This window comes from Sylvia atricapilla, chromosome 22, assembly GCF_009819655.1.
Source record: "Sylvia atricapilla isolate bSylAtr1 chromosome 22, bSylAtr1.pri, whole genome shotgun sequence".
Classification (NCBI taxonomy): Eukaryota; Metazoa; Chordata; class Aves; order Passeriformes; family Sylviidae; genus Sylvia; species Sylvia atricapilla.
Genome location: NC_089161.1, coordinates 6,987,668 through 7,009,528, shown reverse-complemented (window position 1 = coordinate 7,009,528; position 21,861 = coordinate 6,987,668). Strand labels below are relative to the sequence as shown.

The 21,861-nt window shown below is 48.7% G+C and overlaps 2 protein-coding genes across 2 annotated transcripts; both read left to right on the top strand.

Annotated features, from left to right (window-relative positions):
* The first annotated feature begins 1,770 nt into the window (after positions 1-1,770).
* KIF17 (kinesin family member 17) lies at positions 1,771-15,853 on the top strand. The gene is given in 17 exon segments (XM_066334600.1): positions 1,771-1,908; positions 2,270-2,379; positions 4,632-4,812; positions 7,640-7,753; positions 7,756-7,867; positions 7,869-8,089; positions 9,113-9,210; positions 9,829-9,976; positions 10,709-10,773; positions 11,042-11,157; positions 13,702-13,727; positions 13,730-13,932; positions 14,732-14,821; positions 14,823-14,973; positions 15,243-15,310; positions 15,396-15,519; positions 15,708-15,853. Coding segments are annotated over 17 exon segments (2,109 nt in total). The 5' UTR covers positions 1,771-1,772.
* Positions 15,854-16,123: 270 nt separating this feature from the next.
* DDOST (dolichyl-diphosphooligosaccharide--protein glycosyltransferase non-catalytic subunit) lies at positions 16,124-21,533 on the top strand. The gene is given in 12 exon segments (XM_066334469.1): positions 16,124-16,183; positions 16,185-16,272; positions 17,427-17,537; positions 17,765-17,851; positions 18,103-18,206; positions 18,966-19,060; positions 19,356-19,449; positions 19,870-20,018; positions 20,286-20,433; positions 20,557-20,677; positions 20,821-20,927; positions 21,018-21,533. Coding segments are annotated over 12 exon segments (1,314 nt in total). The 3' UTR covers positions 21,168-21,533.
* The last annotated feature ends 328 nt before the right edge of the window (positions 21,534-21,861 follow it).

Below are 21,861 nucleotides of genomic sequence, written 5' to 3'. Positions count from 1 at the left end.
TTCATCATCACCTCCAGCTCGGGCCTTGGTCCGTGCTTTCTTCAGATGGGAGATGCTGACGGTGTATCAGTAGCAGAGTCTTCTTCACATGTTCACTGGATGTTATCCCAGCCAAACAGACAGTTTAAGCATACTATATCACTACTACCACTATGCCTTATTTTCTTTACTAACAGCAGAAATAAAAACCTGTATCCTTACCACAAAGTTATTAATCATATAGTACACATCTTGCAAAAAGCCAACTTTATAATAGGCATTTATAACAGTGGGGACCCAGGGGAGCCTCACACAGCCAGGCATGGGTGCAGTTTTGGGCAGCCCAATGAAAGAAGGAGCTCCAGGAGCATTTAGATAATACTTTCAGGCACAGGGTGGGATTGCTGGGGTGTCTGTGCAGGGACAGGAGCTGGACTCTGATGTTTGTGGGTCCCTTCCAGCTGAGGATATTCTGTGAACTGATAGTTTGGGACCAGGGGCTGAGAAGTTTTACAAGTAATCCCTAAGTGAAGTGGGATCCACTTACCTTCCGCATACTGGAAGATGTCCCTGCCCATGGCAGGGTGGTGCGATGAGATAAGCTTTAAGGTCCCTCCCAAACCAAACCATTTGGGAGTCTATAATTTATGGGTAGAAAGCCCTGTCCACTGCTTCAAGAAGTTTAGCTACAAGCCTGGGGAGCAGAGGAGAGCAGACAGTGTCCTGGAAACAGGCTGAGAAATTGGGAAGAAACAAAACTTTATTAGCAGCCAGTACAACACCAAGGAGAGAGTTACATTTAATTGTTTTAGGTGGATGTTTATACCACAGAATCCCAGACAGGTTTGAGTGGGAAGGGACCTTAAGACTCATCGCATCCCACTCCCTGCCATGGGCAGGGACACCTTCCACTATTCCAGCCTGCTCCAAGCCCTGTCCAGCTTGGCCTTGGACATTTCCAGGGATCCAGGGGCAGCTACAGCTTCTCTGGTATCAAACTGATGATTTTAGGGACATTTTTACTGTCAAGTGAGAAACTTTAGAGAGGATGGGGAACCTCAGGCTGGTTTAGACTGGCAAAAGGATGGGAGATCCCTTTGTTTCCTTGTTAACAGATCAGCACAGAAAACAGCTGAGATGAGAAATGAACCTGTTAAGCAATAAAAAGACCAACCTCCCACCCCAAAAAAGTTTTGTTAGAAGAAGTAACATGGATTAAATGGCTTGTGATGGTTTTAAGATGGAAGTTCCTGGCCATGAGAACGAGCAGGACTAGAAACAGTAGATATTAGAATAATAGGTTCTTTTTTCTTATTTAAACCTTAAGAAATACAGTTATTTTTTCTTCCTACCACACTTCTCTGAAATAGGGACAAGTGACAGTGAGCAGCTTGCCAAGCAAAAATTATTCAAAGTTTGAGACCATCCCCTTGGCCACTCCACAACCAACTATTGTTTTAGTTGTCTCTTTGAATCTCATAAGATTTTTGTGCTCTATGGCAAAAATATTATGGTTTTCTAAGTAGTGTTGTTGTCAACTGCTTTTCAACCTGCATTGCTTCAAGATTCCCTGTTTTCAGAGAGAAACACTGACTTATATGCTAATTTTGTAATTGCTATACTCTGATGGTATGTGAAGATTAAGTAGCCATTTGATGTTTACTTCTAGCTCTTCGTTTAAAATACATTCTAGGGGTTGGGAATGAATCTGGACAATGTATTTCCAGAAAGGCAGAGATGTTAGGCAGAGATGATGGCTGTTTTCTTTGGTTTCCCTCCATTTCCAGGGTGTCATGGAAGGCCACAATGACACCATCTTTGCCCACGGCCAGACTGGCAGTAGGAAGTCATTCACTATGCAGGGAGTTGCAGATCCTTTCTCACAGAAAGGGATCATTCCCAGGGCATTTGAACACATCTTTTGAGAGTGGGTGTGAAAGACATCTTGTTGATAAGTTTTTGCTAAAAGGACTTCGGTGTCCTATCCCAAGAAGTGAGTGCTGATGGGATGAAGCGTGAATAAATGGGGACAGGTTTGGGGTGCACTGTTGCCATCCTTAAGCCAAGGCCTGTCCATAATCAGGTGAACTGTGCCCCCATTCCAGATGACCTTGTGGGCTTGAGGTGTGGAAGGACCAAAAGTCCCTTGCACTGTGTGTGTTGAGTGGTTCCACCTGGAATGAATTGCCAGGGGAGGTTGGATGAGGTGCTGAAGGGTGGAGAACACCCAGCTGTAGGAGGTGCTCCCCGGGCTACCTCTGCTGTGCAGCCTCATCCCAAATCCTGTGTGCTGTGCAGTGTGCTGAAAGTGCCAAATTCCTGCTGAGAGCCTCCTAACTGGAGATCTACAGTGAGGACATATGAGACCTTCTGGGAGCTGACACCAAGCAGAAGCTGGAGGTGAGGCAGGCTCAATGGGTCTTCATTAAGTGCTTTAATTTGCTTAGATGGGTGTTACCATGACTTACAGAACTGCAACAATGGTCTCTGAAGCTTAAGTGCCAGAGTATGAAGTTACATGAGGAATATGGAAGCTAAGAGGGACTTTTGAGGCATTAGTGAAAGTTTAGGAACAAACAGGATGCAGTTGGAGACATGTCCAGTATATCCCACAAAATATTGGCTAGTAGCTCAGCAGCAGCTTTGTGAAAATCTTTTGCTGGACAAGGATGGAATAAAGTGCTCATGGAGCAATTTCTTCCTCATCCTCTTCATCTCATGCTTGTCTTTAAAACAAGAGGATTCTGGGCCTTATAAAAGTTTAATCTGATCTAGTGGAGCCATGTGATCTCTTTATCTATCTAAACCAAAAAGGCTGCTCTGTTTTGAGGGCACACAGCAGATATTACTCCCCATGGGAGCACGTGTGACGCTGACAGGACCACAGGAGGGTAAACTCTTCCAAAATCCTAATCAGGGGGATGATTTTTATAAAATTTACCTCTTGGTGGCTTTGCAGATCCTTTTGCATATATTCCTGGAGGGAGATAGAAATTTCTGGTCCCAATTTACTTCCTTGCAGGGCTGCCCTGGTGTATAAAACCAAGGCAGTAGCACCTTGTGACGCTCTGGGATGGCAACAGACCCAAAGTGCCTTACAAGGCAGGTATTTCTAACAGGTTTCTGGCTCTAAGGCAGGCAAACCCCTCTCTGTTCCATGCACCAAGTGTGCTTTGCCTGTCTCCTGCAGAGGGAGAGTGGGAGAACGGACTTCTTGCTGCAGTTTCCTATCCTTTGTTCCACATCGGCGGTGACATGGGTTTCCATGGCGATGCAGTTTGCACTGGGAGGGCAGGAGCTGGGCAGAGCAGTTTCCAGGGTAACTCTGTCACGCTGCCTGTTGCTGCCTCTACTGAGTACTTCAGGGAGTGTATCCTACCGAAACAAATTCCAGGCTGCCCCACTGCATTTCTCCGAGTTCCTCAATTCCCCCCAGAATCCCGTTTTTGTTCATTCCTTTGCCTTTCACCTCAGCCATGTCCTTGGTCAGGTGCTCCTCGGGGACTCTGCAAAAGCCCCAAACTGAGCCAGGCCAGTCCTGGGGTTCTCAGTAGCACAGACCAGTCACAGTGTATGAGCACTGGCTGTGACTGTACCTGGATTCATCCCAGGCATCGTGGCTTTGGAACAAGGATAAATCCTACCCAGTTAAGTTTTCAGCCACTTTTGCTCTGTTCTGTGGGATTTTTTTAACACTATTTTGCATCATTTCTTGTGAAGATTACTGAAGTATCTGAGCCTCCTCTTTGGAAGTCATAGTGCCAAATGTGGCCTCTGTTGCTTCATCGTGACAACCATATCTCGATATCCCAGCTGACATGATAAAGATAGTTTTGGTGATGAACTTAGCAGATGTGGGGTGTAACAGATCTGGGGAAAATTAATTCAGCTCATTTAAAATTTCCAGTGTGGAGGGGGCTGGTGTAGGAGTGCAGGGATCTCTGGATTATTTTGTATTTTTTATGTAGGTTTGATGGGTAACTCAAAATTTTGGATATTTCCATTGCTTATTAACATTCTGTATGAAACTTCATCTGTGTGGCTGATAATTACTGAGAAGATGCTGTTGGGTATTTAATGTCCTGTCTCAACCTAGGGTCCTGAATAGGATTTTTGTTCATTTAAAATTAATTAATCTGGAGAAAAATGATGACAGTTCACCGGAGTGTGACAGGTGATACTTTGGGAATGTTGTCAGTGAGCTCAAGCCACCCACTCAGAGCAGAGAGTTCAGCAAAGCACTGGAAGCAATATCTGGGAATATTGTATCTGTGCTTTGATATTTAAAAATGCTTCCTATGAGTGAGGAGATCTAAAAGCCTTTGCCATAATAGCTGAGATGTATTTTGATTCTTGTTTAAAATATGCAGCTTAATAATAAAGAAGGTAGAGGGTGGATAGAAGCTGTGTTCCTTATGGCCGGGGGGATGTCTGAATCAATCAGCAACTTTTAACTTGAATTCTTTGAGCCCTCTTTTTCTGTGGTTTTATTCCTTCTTCAGAAATAAGTCTTTTTGGTGGCAGTCAGCTGTGTTTTTCTCATACTGTAGTTTAATTCCACGTAGCCCTCAAGCTTCTGGGCCGTTCCCAGTGTAATTTTCCATGATTTCAGTGCCTCCTTTCTGACCTGGCTTGCATTGTCCTGCTGGCAGCTGAAGGAGCACCCGAAGCAGAGGGTGTAGGTGAAGGGGCTGTCTCTGCATGCCGTGCACAGCCTGGCCCACTGTGAGCCCATGGACACGGGCTGCAGGAGCAGAGCTGTGGCCTTCTCCCTCATCAACAAGGGCGCCTCCCACTCCATCTTCACTGTCAGGATGGAAATCTGCACCGTGGGTACCTGGGTGCCCTGCCTTGTGCCTGGGCCTAGCAGGGCACAGGATCTGTGTGCTCACTCATCATCCCACGGCTACCCTTAGATCCCACATGTCTGTAGGTCCAGGAGAAAAATCCTCATCCCTGTGAGGGTGGTGAGGCCCTGGCACAGGGTGCCCAGAGAAGCTGTGGCTGCCCCTGGAAGTGTCCAAGGCCAGGTTGGATGGGGCTTGGAGCAGCCTGGGACAGTGGAAGGTGTCCCTGCCGTGGCAGGGGGTGGGAATGAGATGAGTCTTAGGGTCCCTCCCAAATGAAACCATTCAGGTCATATCACCTGACAATTCCTTCACTAAGCTTAATCACAGGGCATATTTTTTAAAGATGGAATTAAAGGATCTTTTAATAATAAAGTTTTAGTGACTAATTTTCCTTTTATGAGTATCTTACTGGCATTTCTTTAGTTGGAAGAGCTGCCTCTCTGGGTTTGAACAGGGACCTCAAGAGGGTTTTTCTGGGAGCAGAAAGGAATTAATCTCTGCCTTGTCTTTGACCCTGGCTGGGAACAGCTTGGCTTCATTTTCTTCAGCTGTTTCAGTCATGGGCAATGTTACACAGTGTCTTCCAAAATTGTGGTTTCGGATGTTGATGACAGTACCTCATTTTCCACTCAGTAAGTGAGGGATTTGGGGAGTTTCTCAATTAGTACTGACATTGGATGCGTTGTGTGGGTCTGTAAAATCCCAGCTTTATCCCAGCAGGGAGGAAGTATCTGCACTCCTCTTCTGTGCTCAAGATTGATGCAGGGCCTTCAATCTAGCCTGAACTTCTCTGATTTAAAGCTTTGAAAACATGACATGGAACGGGATGCCAGGTGGGGAACCTGCAGCTTTGGCAGTTAAAAACAGATGGAATAATTGAGGAGAAAGTTGAGGGCTCTGGCCAATCCCCATAAACCAGATGGTTCTGCTGTGGTGAGCATTGGCTGAAATAGTTGAGGAATTTGGTATTTCTGTTGTCATCTTTAGGCTTCATAAAGGGTTCAAACTTCTTTTCTGGGTGAGCTTGTATTAAATAGTAATTTACAGGGGGTTGATATTTTAAAGGGAATAAAATTAATTTTTTTAAAGTAGCACATTTAGGGATTATGAAAAATATAGAACTCTTGGCTGCAGATGTTTGAAACATGCAAGTTCCCATTAGTACTTTTACTTAGATTTTTGCACCTTTAATTTTTTTTATACTTATTTATTTTTACAGTATTTTTATTTACATTAGCAGATGTTTTATTCCTTTATGTTGTGTGTTTCTGCCATCAGCCCAGGCCAATGGGCTGACAGGGGATTAGACAGAGAAGATCTTTAGGCTGCTGCAGACATTTTAGTAAGAGTCTGGGGACCTTCTCACACCACAGGAACTAAACCATGAGCTCTGAGCTGGAAACAAACAGCCTCAGTGGGTAAAAGGACTGCCAGGAACCAAACCAGCTTTTTGATTGCTTGGCAGTGTTTACATGAACCAAGGGAAGAAGGGAAAGGGTTAGAAAACCTACTTTTTGTGACTGCCCACTTAACTCAGCACTCAGAAAGGATAAGGAGAGGGTGCCCCATGTGTTTTTACCCTGTTCTCCCAAGTCTTGACACATGAGAATGAGCTGGAGGGAAACAAGTTTGCTCAGCAACAAACATTAAACTCCACAGTTACCAATCTGTTGTTGTAACAGAAATATCCTGGGACAACAGATTTTAGAGGTTTTGGTGTTTACCTGTGAACTTTCAACTTTCCCTCATGCATCAGATTGTTCATTGCTCATGTTTAGGTATTGTCCAGAGCTGTGAAACAGAACTCTGACTCCTTTCAAGGCCAGGATTTGTGGAAGGCTGCCTTGATAAGGGTGGATTCAGTTAAAATCTCAATGCTTTCTGTGCTTGTAGGGCTAAAGGAGCTCTTCCCTTGAATTTGAGTTGCAATATTATTGAATATTTGGGATGTGGGCACCCAAGAGTGTGGTCCAGCACTTAGGACAGCAGTTCCAGGAATGTGTGTCCAGCTCTTTGCTCTGTATGAGACTGGGAAAGGTAAGGAGCCAATGGAAGTGTGAGGCTCCTAAAGGAACCAGATGCACTCTGTCTTCATCACAGGGACCCAGTGCCATCACACTATTCCAACCTCAAATGCAGACCAGGAAGCAGGTATTCCATGTGTAGGGTGTGTGTCCAGGCAGCTGGGCAGCCTCAGCTCAATCTGCTCCTGCCTTAAAGTGATGGGAATGGCACCAGTTCTGTGGGTTTGACTGCTCACCAGGATCCATCTCCTCATCTAATGCCTTTGGGCCATGGGCAGGGACACCTTTCCCTCTCCCAGGTTGCTCCAAGTTCTGTCCAGCCTGGCCTTGGACACTTCCAGGGATGGGGAAGCCACAGCTTCTCTGGGCCAGGGCCTCTCCACCCTCACAGGGAAGAATTTCTGAATATCTCATCTAAATTTCCTCTCATGAAACAAACTGAGGAGGAAAAAGGTTGTATAAACTCATGGTCTGATCATGTTACTTGCAGAAGTCTTTGACTGAAATTGTAAATACTGTTGAAAAATGTGGAGGGGATTGTGTGTGTGTGTGTGTGTTCAGAACTCACTGGGTGAGTAAGAACAGGCATGAATTTTTACTGTGGATCCTGTTGAGGAAGCATTAAAACATGCAGTGTTAAGTTTAAGTAGATATTTACTTACTTCAGGGAGTCAGGGCCCAAAGCAGACTAAGAACAGGGCTGGAAGAGGAGTGCTGAGAGTGTCCTGGTTCTTGACTATTGAGATGCTTCCTTTTAAGAGCTATTTGGGAATTGTCTTTCTGCAGATAAGCGAGGGCAAGACCACCTTAGGGCTGCTAAACTCAACTTGGTGGATCCAGCAGGAAGTGAGAGGCAGTCAAGGACTGGTGCCACAAGGGAACGGCTGAAAGAGGCCACAAAATCAACCTTTCCCCATCTGCCCTGGGCAGTGTCATCTCAGCCCTGGTGGGTGGCAGGTGCAGACACATTCCCTACCGAGACTCCAAGCTGACCAGGCTGCTCCAGGATTCTCTGGGGGAACACCAGGACCCTGATGGTGATGTGCATGTCTCTGGCTAATGACAGCTATGAGGAAAGTCTCAGCACCTTCTGCTATGCAAATCGAGCCAGGAACATCAGGAACAAGCCCTGCATCAACAAGGACCCCAAGGATGTCCTGCTCAGGGAGTACCAGGAGGAGATTAAGAAGCTGAAGGCCATTCTGGCTGAACAGATCGGCGCAAGGGACTTGTCAGGTAGGAGAGCCTTTACTGGCTGCAGAGGTGTCCAAAAAGGGGGTTTTACACATAAAATGTTATTTAAATTTTACCTCAGCTTTTCCCCTACCTATGGGAGGAAGAGTTCTCCATTTTGGTTACAGACTTTTCTATCACTGCTGCCAAATTGACCTTATTCCACTGGCAAAGACCATCTCAATAATCCAGTGCTTTCAATAGTGACAAATTCTGTTAGAAAAGGCTGACATGATTCAAGTCCTTGTTTATTTTTGATGATTGTGGGCTAGAATTTGGTCAGTTTGGTCAAAAGAGAGAGGTTTCAGCTGGAAGAACAAAAATGAACTGCAAAAGAAACAATACAGTAAAATTCTATATTAAATATATATATGTATGTTTTTAAAGTAAGCATTCAGCCCCTATTCCCCTACAATGTGAATTTTTGACACTACAAGAGAAGTTTTGCCCTCCTTATGACAGTGCTTGAGAGCTCAGCCCAGCCTCAGCACACTTGCTCTGTCCTCTGGAGCAGGAATGGGAAATGTAGGAGCAAATGGGGAAGAGCAGTCTTTAGGGAGCTGATCACCTTTGGAGAATTAGCCCCTAAAGAAGGGCAACTTTCAGCATGGGAATAAGGCTGTAGGATGACTTTTTCCCCCTTTCTTCCCCCTTTCAAAAAGAGCTGTTAACAAAGAAGATAATTTCCATTATTCATCTTCCCAGTGTCTTTTATGCTATGCTACCTCCCAAATCTGTAGCATAGCCCTGGAAACAAGTATCCTGTTTTTCTTTGAAAGAGCTACTTGTATTTATCAATACCATATAATTACATTCACTTCTATATTTCCCCTGAAGCTGGAACCTCTCTCTCTTTCTCCTCACACCTGTGGAGCCCCAGGCCAGCAGCGTTTTGGCAGCAAGCACGGTTTGAAGGTTTGCCATGTTCTTTTCTGACACCCAGCTTCTTTGTTCCCTTTCCAGGAATTCTGCAGACAATCCCACCCAGTGACTCTGAGTGATTTTTATTTCTGCTTTGCTTTGTAGGGCTTCTACCTGCTGAGGCTGCTCACCTGGGAGCAAATCCAGCTCCCTGCTTCAAAGCCCTGGTGGGTCTGGAAGCAGAGAAGCAGCTCATCAGAGAAGTAAGTTGGGAAGAGATATCCCAGAGTGGCTTTGACTAAAGCTTTTTCATAGTAATCATTACAAATATGGTTCAGCCTTTCCAGAACACTTCTCTTTTTCTATTTCTATTTTGTAATCCTTGGACTTCTCCTATGAAAAGACCATGTGTTATGAAGGCCATGTGCCTTATTACAACCCACCTCTTGTTCCCACCTCTCTGGGCATGGATTGGAATGGATTTCCAGAAGAAGTTTTAGAGGAAGTACATGTGAAATTGTCAGAAAAGGGAGGAATAGAGTTGAGGAAAGCAGTAGTCAAAGGTGTTGGGAACAGTACAAAGATGAGGAAAAAGAGGAATACCAAGCCAGGAGGAAGAACGAGGAGCCAGAGGGAAACAAAACTCTCCTCTTGCTCTTTAGAAAGTTCATTCCAGTGCACCACAACCACTAAAGGCAGCCATTTTTAGGTCTGAACAGTCACTTTCGTCAACAGCAATCACTACTGTGTAAACTTAAGTCACAGAAAAAGTCACTGAATACTGATGGTGAAGTTGTATTGGGAAAAGCATAAGATGTGACCTGGAATGCACCTGGATGTGACTTCGGGTACAGTCACAGGACTGTTGCTGTGCCTTGCAGGAGCACCAGGAGAGGCTGGCCCAGCTCCAGGCCAGCTACCAAGCCGAGCAGGTGTCCAGTGCATGCCTGGAGAAGGACATCAGCAGCCTGAGGGATGACTTTGATCTCAAGATGTCTGTTCTCCAGGGCCTCCTCAGGAAGGAAGCAGGTGTGGAGGAGGCAGGTAGAGGCTGTGCAGCCAAGTCCAGGCTCCCTCAGGAGCAGGGACTGTTTTTGCACTCAGATCTGTGACAGCCACTGCAGCCTTTAAAAGGCAGCAAGTGCTGCCACTGCAGCAAGTGCTGCCTGGCTGCAGCAGTCTGTGCTCTCAGCCCACCCTTATCTACAGCAGGAGCAGGGTTTCTGCCTCACCTGGACCAGATTTAAGACTCTGTCCCAGCTTTGTCTGTTTCCCTGTTTCCCTGACTTCTTTCCCTGTTGGGACCAGCTTGACCCTGACCCAATCCTGTGAGCCCTGAGGTAATGAAAAACCTCAATTTTTAATGAAATGCCTGCTTTTTGCTCACGTAGCAGAGTTCCCCCTGACTGAGGGCAATGTGTCTCTGGAGCAGAGGTCACTGCTCTGTCCCCATCCCACTGGACTCTCATTCCTGAGGCCGGGGTGGCTGCTGCAGTCTCTTCCTCTGAATGCAAATGTGCTGCAGCACTTGCTCTCCCAGTGGATTATCCACACCACTGCTCGCTGCAAGGCAGATATTCCTCACCTTGCCTCCCCTCTCCTCCCCTCATGTGCAACCCCAGGCTCTGAAATTGATTATTTTTGGAGCCAGGCTATCCCAGCCCTGTACAATCTACAAACCTTACCTGATGCACCCTCTCCGTTTTTCATGCTTTTTACTTACCAGTAGAAGTAGGTGAATGACAGCCCTTTTCCCTTCAGGCACGTCATTCCTAGCTTTGGGTAAAGGCTTCGGGAGACAGTTTCACAGATTTATGTCTAGTTTTGCATAGTTTTGCACAGCTCAGTACCAACATTGTGGGAATTTCCTATTTTCAGGTGACATAAGGACTAGAAGGACCTCTGACCACACACCTTCATATGAAGACGCTGTTGCTGCAGCACATGAAGAGCCAACATCAGCCCAGGTACCCTCCAGGCTCCTTGTCCCCTCGGGATGAACAAACCTGAGTGGGTAACATTGTGCTTCATCTCCCCCAGGACTCTCACTGCGTCTCTCAAGAGCTACAGCCTTTGTTTTCCTCCTTTCTCCAGGACCCAGCAGCACCTGGGACCATCACAGACAGTGGTGGGCTGAGCAGGGGCAGTGCAGGAGCCGTCACTGCCCTGGAGGTTTGCCTGCCCACAGACCAGCAGCTGCTGCTTGCCAGGTCAGTGACATTCCTGCTTGTGCCAGCTGTCCCCTGGGCAGCATCCACAGGCAGCAGCAGGTGCCTTCTGCCATGACACCACAGCTGCTGAGCTCCAGCTGTCAGTGCAACCCCAAACCAGGCACATGTGAGTTAAAATTTTGGACTGGTTTGAGTGGGATGGACCTTAATGCTCATCCCATTCCACCCCCTGCTGTGGGCAGGGACACCTTCCACTGTCCCAGGGTGCTCCAAGCCCCATCCAGCCTGCCCTTGGACACTTCCAGGGATGCAGGGGCAGCCACAGCTTCTCTGGGCACCCTGTGCCAGGGCCTGCCCACCCTCACAGGGAAGGATTTCTTCCCAGTATCCCACCTGACCCTGTCCTCTGGCAGTGGGAAGCCATTCCCCCTTGTCTTGGCACTCCAGCCTTTTGTCCAAAGTCCCTCTCCAGCTTTCTTGGAGCCCTTTTAGGCACCGGGACAAGCTCTAAGGTCTGCCTGGAGCCTTCTCTCCTCCAGGCTGTTTTTGCCCCAAAACTAACTTTGCCCTGTTGGAGTGGATGAAGAGCTGTTCCCTGCAGCACTCAGTGAGGCCAAGCACCAGAATTATGACAGAAAAATGGAGATGTTCAATTCAGCAAATGTGGATGCCAAAAAGTGTGTGTTCCTGGTAACAAATGCTGCCTGGAGTTGCAGGCAGGGGAGCTTTAAGTGCCCACACAGGTTATGGAGATGCCTCCTTTTCCTCGTGAAAGAGGTCCTTGAAGGGCACTTGGAGCCCTCTCATGTCCCTACAGGTAAGGCAGCAGCTGTCCTGTGGCTCATGGATGGACTCTTTCCATCACTGAGGCCACTTTTGCCTCCAACTTGTGCATCTCACTGTGTTTGCAGCACATCATCCAGAACTAACAGCAAAGTTTCCGAATAATCCCATTTCAGGGGCACTGCCAGGGCCTGGAGGACATGGCTAGGATATGAGGAATGCAGGCTCAAGACTCATGCTTAGCACATCTCAAAATCAACCAGGCTCAAGGTTTTCTCTGTGTGAGAGCTGTCCTGAGAGAATTCCTTCTGCCAGAGTACACCAGCACAGACTGAAGCAGCATGGTGGCCTGGGCTGCTCCAGAAAACACAATTTAAGCAAATTCTGCTGATTTTTCACTTACTTGATTGTGCGGAACTATACTACAATTAGGAAAGCTCAACCCAAGATAGGCTGTGACAGAGTCTGATTCTAAACAGTTCTGTGGGTTTTAACCAGTCTTTCAGATTTCCTGTGGCATGTGCTCACTCTGTTGGATCTCTCCTGGATCAAGGAGCTGCTATGAAATGCAGAACAGCAGTGTCTGTAAGTTATGGGCAATTCTGTCTGTTAATGGAGAACTCTCCAAAGAAACCCTTCATTTGGATTTGATATCGAATGTTAGTGGTCCTATTGCAGGACTAGTCCTATTGCAAGACTGAAACCTATTTTGTGGCAAACAAGGGAAAATGCCCTTCTAATCACATTGTTAAATGTGGGTTCTGTCCAGATTGGGCAGAAGGGTTTGGTTCCACATGTGTGGGGATTTCAAAGCCGCCTGCTCAAGCGGTACACATTGGGGCAGCTCAGCAGAGCAAGGATTGAATCCTTGGATCCAGTTGTGTATTAAGCAAAGGAAAGGGAAGGTTGCCTGGCAGGTGCATTGCAGCAGAATAGCAGGTCAGTTCTGGAGGAGAATGAGCCATTTCAGAGGGTTTAGAGATAATTAAGAGGCTGTTAACAGTGAAGGGGTTATCAGCCAACTTGAGCTAGTGCTGGCCAACCTGAGCTATCTGCTCTGCTCCGGATCCTGTGCAGACAAAAGAATGGCTTTATTTCCATATCAGAGCATGATTTCAAACACAGGCCTGTGCTGCTCCATTAACAATGCTGAGGTCACACAAACCATCAACTATGGCTGATACTGCCCCAAAATGGAAGCCATGCTGTGGCTTTCAGCTCTAACACTCCCACATCCTCTATTTAAAATAATTCTCTGTGTAATTTTGGCACCTTTTGTGCATCTTTGAAAAAAAAAATAGTAATATATTCAATGTTTATTTCAATAAGAATTTAAATATAAATTACACAAAACAAGGGGTTTAAAGAGAATTTTGTGAGCATAGGTATGGATTTCTGGACATCCTTGTTGACTTAGGTGCTTAGAGTAACACATGCTTTGCCTTTGTGGAGGATTTTGCCCATAGAAACTGTGTCTGCCCCGTGATCCCTGGAAGTGTCCAAGGCCAGGCTGGACAGTGTTGGAGCAACCTGGGAGAGTGGAAAGTGTCCCTGCCCATGGCAGGGGGTGGGATGAGATGGCCCTAAGGTCCATCCCAACCCAAACCATTCTGGGATTCTTTTAATGATAGAAACTGTTAACAGCAAGCAGAATCTACCACAATTACTCAGGGCAGAAAATTTTATCATAATTCCCAGTTTTCTGTATCTCCCCAAATGTCACCCGTGGAAGAACATGCATCCTCCACACTTGTGAAGCTGGTTCTTAGTACCACTGAGCTCAGTGTTCCCCTTCTCCAGGCTGCAGATGCTGGAGCAGCAGGTGGTCAGGGGGAACAGGCTCAGAACAAGGACCTGAAGAAAAAGCACAAACGTCGGAAGAAATGTGCAGACGAGCGGAGGCTGCAGCTGGTGGCTGCACTGTAGGAATCCAATGAGGACAGCAGTGAGTAGGCTCTCCTCCATGTCTATGACTCCATCCAGGAGAAGGTCTGAGCCAACAGCAAGATGCTGGAGAAGGCACAGGAAAAAGTGAGGGAGCAGTTCCTTCCTCCACATCCCCATTTTATATGTTACAGGGCTTAGGGCAGTAGGTTTAGGGAATGACTCTGGCTGTGTCAGTATTTCATACACTACACTGTTTGTGTGAGCTTTTATGAAATCCCAGATGCAACATCCCTCAGCTGGGGGATTAAGCTTTTCAAGCCCAAACGCCACCAGTTTTAAAGGCTCGGTGTGTGACACTTAGCAGGAGGAGGATGTGTTGGGATGGGAGGGGATACAACTCCCTCTGCTGACCTACGGATCTGCTGCAGCTCCTGCCACTTCTGAGCACACTTTCTGGCGCAAGAAATGAAACATACAAGTAATGCTCTTAAATTTTACATTTAAAATCTACATTTTCAAAACATTTGAAAATCAGTTTTGCTCTGATATTTTGTGGCAGAATCAGAGGGTCTGCAAAAACATTGACATTTGTGTGTACAGTCCTAGTTCTGCATACAAAGGACTTGCTTAATTTGGGTATTTAGGATATCAAAGAAATATCACACCTTTTTAACCGAAGTTAGGAACTTCCAAGAGTTCCAAGAATACGCCAGTAAGGTTCAGGTTCATTACAAAATCATCACTATGGAGAAACATGATAAAACATTATTTAAAACAGACAAGGAATAATCTCTCTACACAAATTTCATCCCAATCTGTATCTAAATTAGAAATTTTTCCAAATATTGAAGCTTTCCTGAGTGTCTTTCTCTGCCAGGCAAATTTCTGTACTCATAGTATCCACTGGTCTCTCTGCCTTATAATCCTGATGTTTTGTGTCCAGCTCCGGGCTGCTGAGACCGAGCTCAAAGACCTGCAGTTGCAGTTTGGGCTGGAAAAGATGGATTACCTAAACACCATCCTGATGCTCTTGCCAGCAGCTGCTGGATCAGGTGCAGTCCCTCGTCCGGCACGACTGCAACTACAGCAACCTAGAGAGGGTCAGGCAGGAATCCATCTGGGATGAGGAGAGCGGCTGCTGGAAAGTTCCAGAGTCTGTGATTCAAAAAACCCACCTGCCTGCAGGTTAGGGGACAGTGCCCAGGGGAGAGGAGGGTGCTGTGGGGGACAGGAAGGTGATGCAGGCATGCAGCTCTGCCATGCTTGGCAGGTCATGCTTGGGCTGCATGTGCTCACATCTTCCACGTAAAGTTTGCCTGGGAAGTTTGAATAACAAAGGTGGCACGTGGTGCGGATCCCACGGGAATTTCTGAACAGTGTTGGGATCAGGGAGTGCAGTCAAGGAGAGTGGTGATTGTTCTACACACAACTACCCTTAACATTTCTTCCCACAGTGGTTCCAGCCCTGCCACAGCCCCAACCTGGCCAGACAAGCTCCTCGAATGAGAGCAGGGAGCCAGCAGTAAGGCCCATTATCCTCCATTTCTAGCCCATTTTACCAATTTTGCCTTATTGCTGGCGCTGCTGACAGCGTTTGCCACCTGCAGCTCGAGGAAGACCACTACAGGCTGGTACTGGACAGGAGCGATAGCGACACCAGCGCCAGCAAGACCACCGCCGGTAACTACTTCTGATCCCGGCGAGCCAGCCAGATCCTTCACCTAGACCAAGGTAATCCCCTTTTCCCAGATATCGCCGGCACTCTTCATTTTCCTCCATTTCCTTGAGAAATCATATGGCGACGCACCCACCAGCAATTCTGCCTCAACCTCTTGACCTCTCATGGGTTTCTCGCAGGATACAGCCGCATTTTGGGGTCCTGCACTCACCCACCACAACCCGTTCCTCTCCTCTTGCAGCTCCCGAAAGCTCCGAGGGGGCCGCAGGCTGGGCCGGCACCGTGCCCCAAGCCCGGCCGTTCCGCCTGCAGTCCCTGCCCTTGGCTCCCAGCGCCCACACCAAGCGCGGGAGGGGCAATGCCAGCTCCCGCGCCCACCGTTCCTGACCCACGGCGGAAGCGGGCAGCCGGGCCCCCGTGGCTGCTGTCGCCGCGCAGGAGGGAGGGGACGGCGATGGGCCCTCCCTTGTGCACGGCGGCCGCGCTGAGTCGCGGTAGCGCTGTCGCGACAGAGGCCGTGATAGGGCGCCACGGCGCTTGCGCTGCGTCCCGGCGTCGCGGAGGTGTCTGTCGCTGATTGGCTGGAGCCTGCTCGGTTCTGGCGCTGATTGGCTGAAGGTTGCCCGCCTCTGAGGTGCTTCGGCGAGTGGGACTAAGATGGCGGCGTTCACTGTGGCGGTGTGCGGCCTGCTGGCTGTGCTGGCGGCGCCGGCGGCGGGCGCTGAGGGGGGGGGCCCGCACGCTGGTGCTGCTGGAGAACGGGAACCTGCGAGATACGCACTCAATGTTCTTCCGCAGTCTAGCGGGTACAGAGCGGACCGCGGCGGGACCCCTGGAGGGCTTGGATGGGGCGGAGGGAGCCGGGTTGGGGACCCGGGGTCAGAATGAGGGAGGAGGTTGGGGTTACCTGAGGGAAAAGGGGATGTTTGGGGGTCTTCGAGTCAGGCCGAGGGAGGAGCTTGGAGTCCCCTGGCTGGGCTGAGGGCGGTGCCAGGGGTCTTGCTGGAAGAGGGTGTGTTTGGACTCCTCTCGCCAGGATCGGGGAGACATGAGGGTCCCCTAGGGGAGAGGGGGGTGATTGGGGTACCCTGTTCAGGATGAGAGAGGATATTTGGGATCCTGCACCAGGTGAAGGAAGGAAATTGGAGGCGGAAAACGGGGGTGTTTGGAGTTCCAATGTCAGAGTAGAGGAGGAGGCTGTCAGCTGAGGGAGCAGATCGGGGTCCCCTGGGGGAGAAGGGAGGGTTTGTGGTCTTCTGGTCAGTCTGGGGACTCTGTACCTGGATGAGGGAGGAGATTGGGTTCCCCATGTTAGAATGGGGGAGGAGATCGGGAGTGCCCTGGTCAGGCAGAAAAGGAGGTTGGTGTTGCCGGGGAGAGGGGGTTATTTGGGTTCCCCTAGTCAGCATGAAGAAGATTTGGGTCCCCATGTCAAGCTGAAGGAGGAGATTGTGAGGGGGTTGCTCTTGGAGTTCCCTGGTCAGGCAGAATGAGGAGACCCCAAGCCAAAGGAGGAGATTTTGGTTCCCTGGTGTAGGGGGAGGTGTTGCGGCTCCCCTGGCCAAGCAGAGGGAATAGACTGAGAACCCTGTGCCAGTCTGGGGGAGGAGATTAGGGTTCCCTGGAGGGTGGGGGGAAGCTGTTTGGGATCTTCTGGCCAGAATGAGGCAGGAGATGGGGGTTGTTTTCCCAGCTCTGCCTATGTTTAGGCCCTCTGCAGCATCAGTTCCTGTTTGGTGGGTGATAGGCAGGAATCCTTTGACATCAGGGCTCTTCAGGGAATGTACCCCTTCGGTTTATGTGGGAATGCTCGGGTGCTGCTCTTAAAAAGCCCTTAAGCCAGTTTTTCCAAAATCCTTCTTCACTGGGGAAATAAACTTCTGGATCCTGCTGCTGTTTAGCTGCTCCATGTGTGGTTTCATGGCATGCAGAAGTTGTCGCTTTTGTCTCCTGGCTGCAGACAGGGGCTTTGACCTCACCTTCCGGACAGCTGATGACGCTGGCCTGTCTCTTATAAAATATGGGGAATTCCTGTATGACAACCTCATCATCTTCTCTCCATCCATAGAAGGTAAATGCGGAGGGGGAACGCACTGAAGCTTGATGGCATTTTTGGATTTCAGTGGTTTTGTGAATTTTAGTGAAGTCCTGTGCTTTGGATGTACTCAGTAGTAAACTGCAGTTCCATCCCAGCATTTATTGGTGGTTCTTCCATTGATTTGGTGATTTACCCTTGTTTAATTCTGCCGGGGGGTTATTTCTGAGCTCTAGCCATGAATTCTTGGTGTTTGCTTTCAGATTTTGGTGGGAACATCAATGTGGAGACCATCACCGCGTTCATCGACGGTGGCGGCAGCGTCCTTGTTGCCGCCAGCTCAGACATTGGTGAGTGCAGATGTTCCTCCAGAGAATTTATTCACTGCAGCAAGTACAGCTGCTCCTTGTGCATCTCTGGATTTGCTCTTGGAGGAAACAGGTGATTCATGCTTTTAGTAACGTGTTGAGTGGGAATTTAGTTGGGAACATCATGTTTCTCCCTGGGATTTGGCTCATAGAGCATGGAACACACAACTCTCAGCTGAATTTACTGTTGAGTTTCTGTGTCTTGTGACAGAGAATCCATTGTGTCCCTGCAGGTGACCCCCTGCGAGAGCTGGGCAGCGAGTGTGGGATCGAGTTTGATGAGGAGAGGACAGCGGTCATCGACCACCACAACTATGACATCTCTGACCCTGGCCAGGTAATGGCTTTGCCTGCTCCTGGCTGCTTTAGCGAGCATGTGGGTGCAAAGCAGAGTCCTCTGTCCTTGTGCTCCCGTTATTCCTCTATCCTTTCTCTCCCACCCTCCTCCCAGGAAAGTGGGAAATAATCCATGTTGCAGCATTCAGTTCTGCTGCTGTCAGGATCCTTCAGGCTCTGGTTTCACATACTCACTGTGTGCAGATAGTGGAACTGTGATTAATGCTGGTTCTGGATCCCTCTGAAGCTTGGAGGGGAATTTCACCTGAGGGTGAAGCGTGTCAGACACTGAGTGCAACGCTTCAGACATGGGAAGGGAGAGTTGCAGCCCCTGATTTTCAGATCGGTATAGAAACACACAAACACTTCTACAATTTTGTGTGCTTGGTGTAATCCAGCACTTTAAAATTAAAACATAAATTAAAGTCTGAACTAAATATATTCTGGTAATTTTTGTTTAAGGTAAACTGTTAAAGCAGTATGTACACGCATGTTTTTCTGGTTTGACGATGAAGATTGCTAAATGCAGGGAAATAAAACCCTGTAGAGGTGTTGCTATCAAGTGGAAGTTTGTATTTCCATGAGGATCAGTATTAACCTGATTTGATCATAAGCACAAAAATGCTGTTATTTTACTTTTTTATTTAGCTATATTGTTAATCCAGTTGTAATTGTCTGTTAAAATAAACTTTTAATTGAGAAGCTGTTGTTTGTCATTAGACCACGACTCACCTCACACGGATCTCTCTCATTTCCCCAGCACACGCTCATCGTGGCCGACACTGAGAATCTGCTGAAGGCCCCCACCATTGTGGGGAAAGCAGCATTGAACCCCATCCTGTTCCGAGGAGTTGGGTGAGCAGAAGGGGCTGAGGTGGAGGAAGAGCAGTTAAGCCTGTTGTGTTGCTCTGAGGAGAGCGTGGGGTCAGCCACTGGGGCTCTCAATGTGAGCTTAATAAATCTCTCTTGATTTCAAACAAAAACTAGAAGGAAATCCTCCAAAGTAGTTTAGGCATGGTTCCTAAGGAAATACTTAGTTTCTCAGCAGGTAGAAGGGTGAGAGGGTCCATGAAGGGGTTGAGCAGGTGGACACACGTGGGTGTGGGGACCCTGGGGTGTTCATGCTGCTCACCATGGCTTTCCCTGCAAGGATGGTGGCTGATCCCGACAACCCTCTGGTGCTGGATATCCTGACTGGCTCTTCCACTTCCTACTCCTTCTTCCCAGATAAGCCCATCACTCAGGTATGCTCCTTTCCTGTCTCTCCTGTTTTGAGCTGTGCTTCTGAAATTCAGTCCTTCTAACTTCAGCTGCTTGGGAAAATCCTTTAGTTTTTCATCTCCTGATTGACTTTGAAAGGGTTGAGCTGTTGGCTGCTTCCCAATGTTGCTTTCTTCTCTGCTTTCTGCTGGTGGGGAGGTGTTCAGTGTGAGGGACATGTGTCCTCCATGCTCTGGAGGAGAAGTCAGCCTAGATCAAAGCATCTCTCCCGTTCCATCCCAGCTGGAGTGGTATCACAATCCTGTCCCTACTTTTTCTGGGCTTCGTGGTTACTCCTTAATTGCAACCAGTGCAACTACAGCCAGACTGTCCCATCCCACAGCAAACTCTTCTTTGTGCGTCCCCAAGTGGGCTAAGCCCTGTTCCCCCTGGTTGCTCTGCAGTACCCGCACGCAGTGGGGAAGAACACACTACTGATTGCGGGGCTGCAGGCACGCAACAACGCCCGTGTCATCTTCAGTGGCTCCCTTGACTTCTTCAGTGATGCCTTCTTCAATTCTGCCGTGCAGAAAGCGACTCCCGGCTCTAAGAGGTACGTTGGCTTCCCTGGCTGAGGAATGTTAGGGGAGCGCTTTGAGGACGAAAGTCCTGGGAAACAGGCTGCAGACGTTTATGTGTTGGGAAAGAGCAGAAAGCTTGAATTGAATTGGGGTGACACATCCTTTACTGTTGCAGAACAAAGTGCTTTGGAAAGCAGCTCCTTCCTTTAATCTTAGCTCAATTTGTGTTGCTTTCACATCTGTTTGGATTTGGGCCATGGGGTATTTTCTTGGCTGTCTCAGCGTCTCCTGTTCCGCAGGTACTCCCAGACAGGTAACTATGAGCTGGCCATGGCCCTGTCCCGCTGGGTGTTCAAGGAGGAGGGGGTTCTGCGCGTGGGCGCCGTGTCCCACCACCGCGTCGATGAGCTGGTGCCACCCAGCGCCTACACCGTCACTGACCTCGTGGTGAGGCTGCCGGCCTGGCGGGGCGGGGGCACGCAGCAGCCACCGGGGAGAGGAACTGGGGAGCACTGGTGCTCGGAGTGGGCCAAGGCTCATTTTTGAGCATGGCTGGTTAATTTGTCCTAGGAGTACAGCATTGTGATTGAGAAACTCGCTGACGGCAAGTGGGTGCCCTTTGATGGGGATGACATACAGCTGGAGTTTGTGCGCATTGACCCCTTCGTGCGCACCTTCCTCAAGAGGAATGGTAGGTCCCCATCAGGGAGGAGCAGGAGGTTCCCCTCTAGAGGAACAGGGGGTCCCTATTGCTGCCCTGGCCCCACACTGGGGGTGTTCTTACCTTCCACAGCTTTTCCTGCCCCCTCAGTGTCATCCCTGTCTCTCTTTCAGGTGGCAAATACAGTGTGCAGTTCAAGCTGCCAGACGTCTATGGCGTGTTCCAGTTCAAAGTGGATTACAACCGGCTGGGATACACCCACCTCTACTCCTCCACACAGGTAAGCAAAGGGGAGTTAATCTCACCTTCTCCCAGGAGGAAAGGCTGCCTCAGGCTGCTGGACTGCAAGAGCCACTCTGTCCCCTGCCAGGTGTCTGTGCGTCCCCTGCAGCACACGCAGTATGAGCGGTTCATCCCCTCGGCATATCCCTACTACGCCGGTGCCTTCTCCATGATGGTCGGCCTCTTCATGTTCAGCATTGTCTTCCTGCACATGAAGGAGAAGGAGAAATCTGACTGAGCTCCCCGTGGGAGCCTTTTCCTGGCACCAGGAGGGCCTGGCAGTGCTCAGAGCTTCCCATATATCCGTGTGAGGACTGGTGGGTGCCGGATGTGCTGTGGGGCTGTGTTTGGTCTTTTTCTATTTTTGCACCTGGGGGTTAATTGGGAATGAAAATTAAATTTTGGGGAGAGAATCTGTGGCCGAAGTGTCTGCAAACCTGGGATCAGGATGCTTCTGGTGTTTACTGATGAGTTGTGATGTTTGCTTCTCTCCACTGTTGGAATGATTTGGATAGGATTTAGGTTGGAATGATTTGGATTGCAGATTGACTCTCAGTTCAAAATAAAGTCTCGTTCCTCTCCCTCTGGATGGGAGTGAGATGAATTCATGGTGTGGGGCATTCGGATGCATTCCCAGAGCTGAGGGCTGTGTTGCCCTCGCCTACTCTGGGCATTCCCCACAGCGGTCTGGGAGGGAACAGTTGGATGGCACTGAGGCTGGAGAGTGCTGAGAGGCAAAAGAGGGAGTCTGGGGCACACAGGAGGTCTTGGGACACCTCGAAAAGGACAACAAAGGGTCTGGGGTGTCACCAAAGGCACAGGGAGGAGGACTGGGCATGTTAAACCGCCTCCCTCTCCTCTGCCCCATAATGCAAACACCTGAGTTGAGGGACACATCAAAGGCTCAGCAAAGGCCAAGGATCACCCCTAAA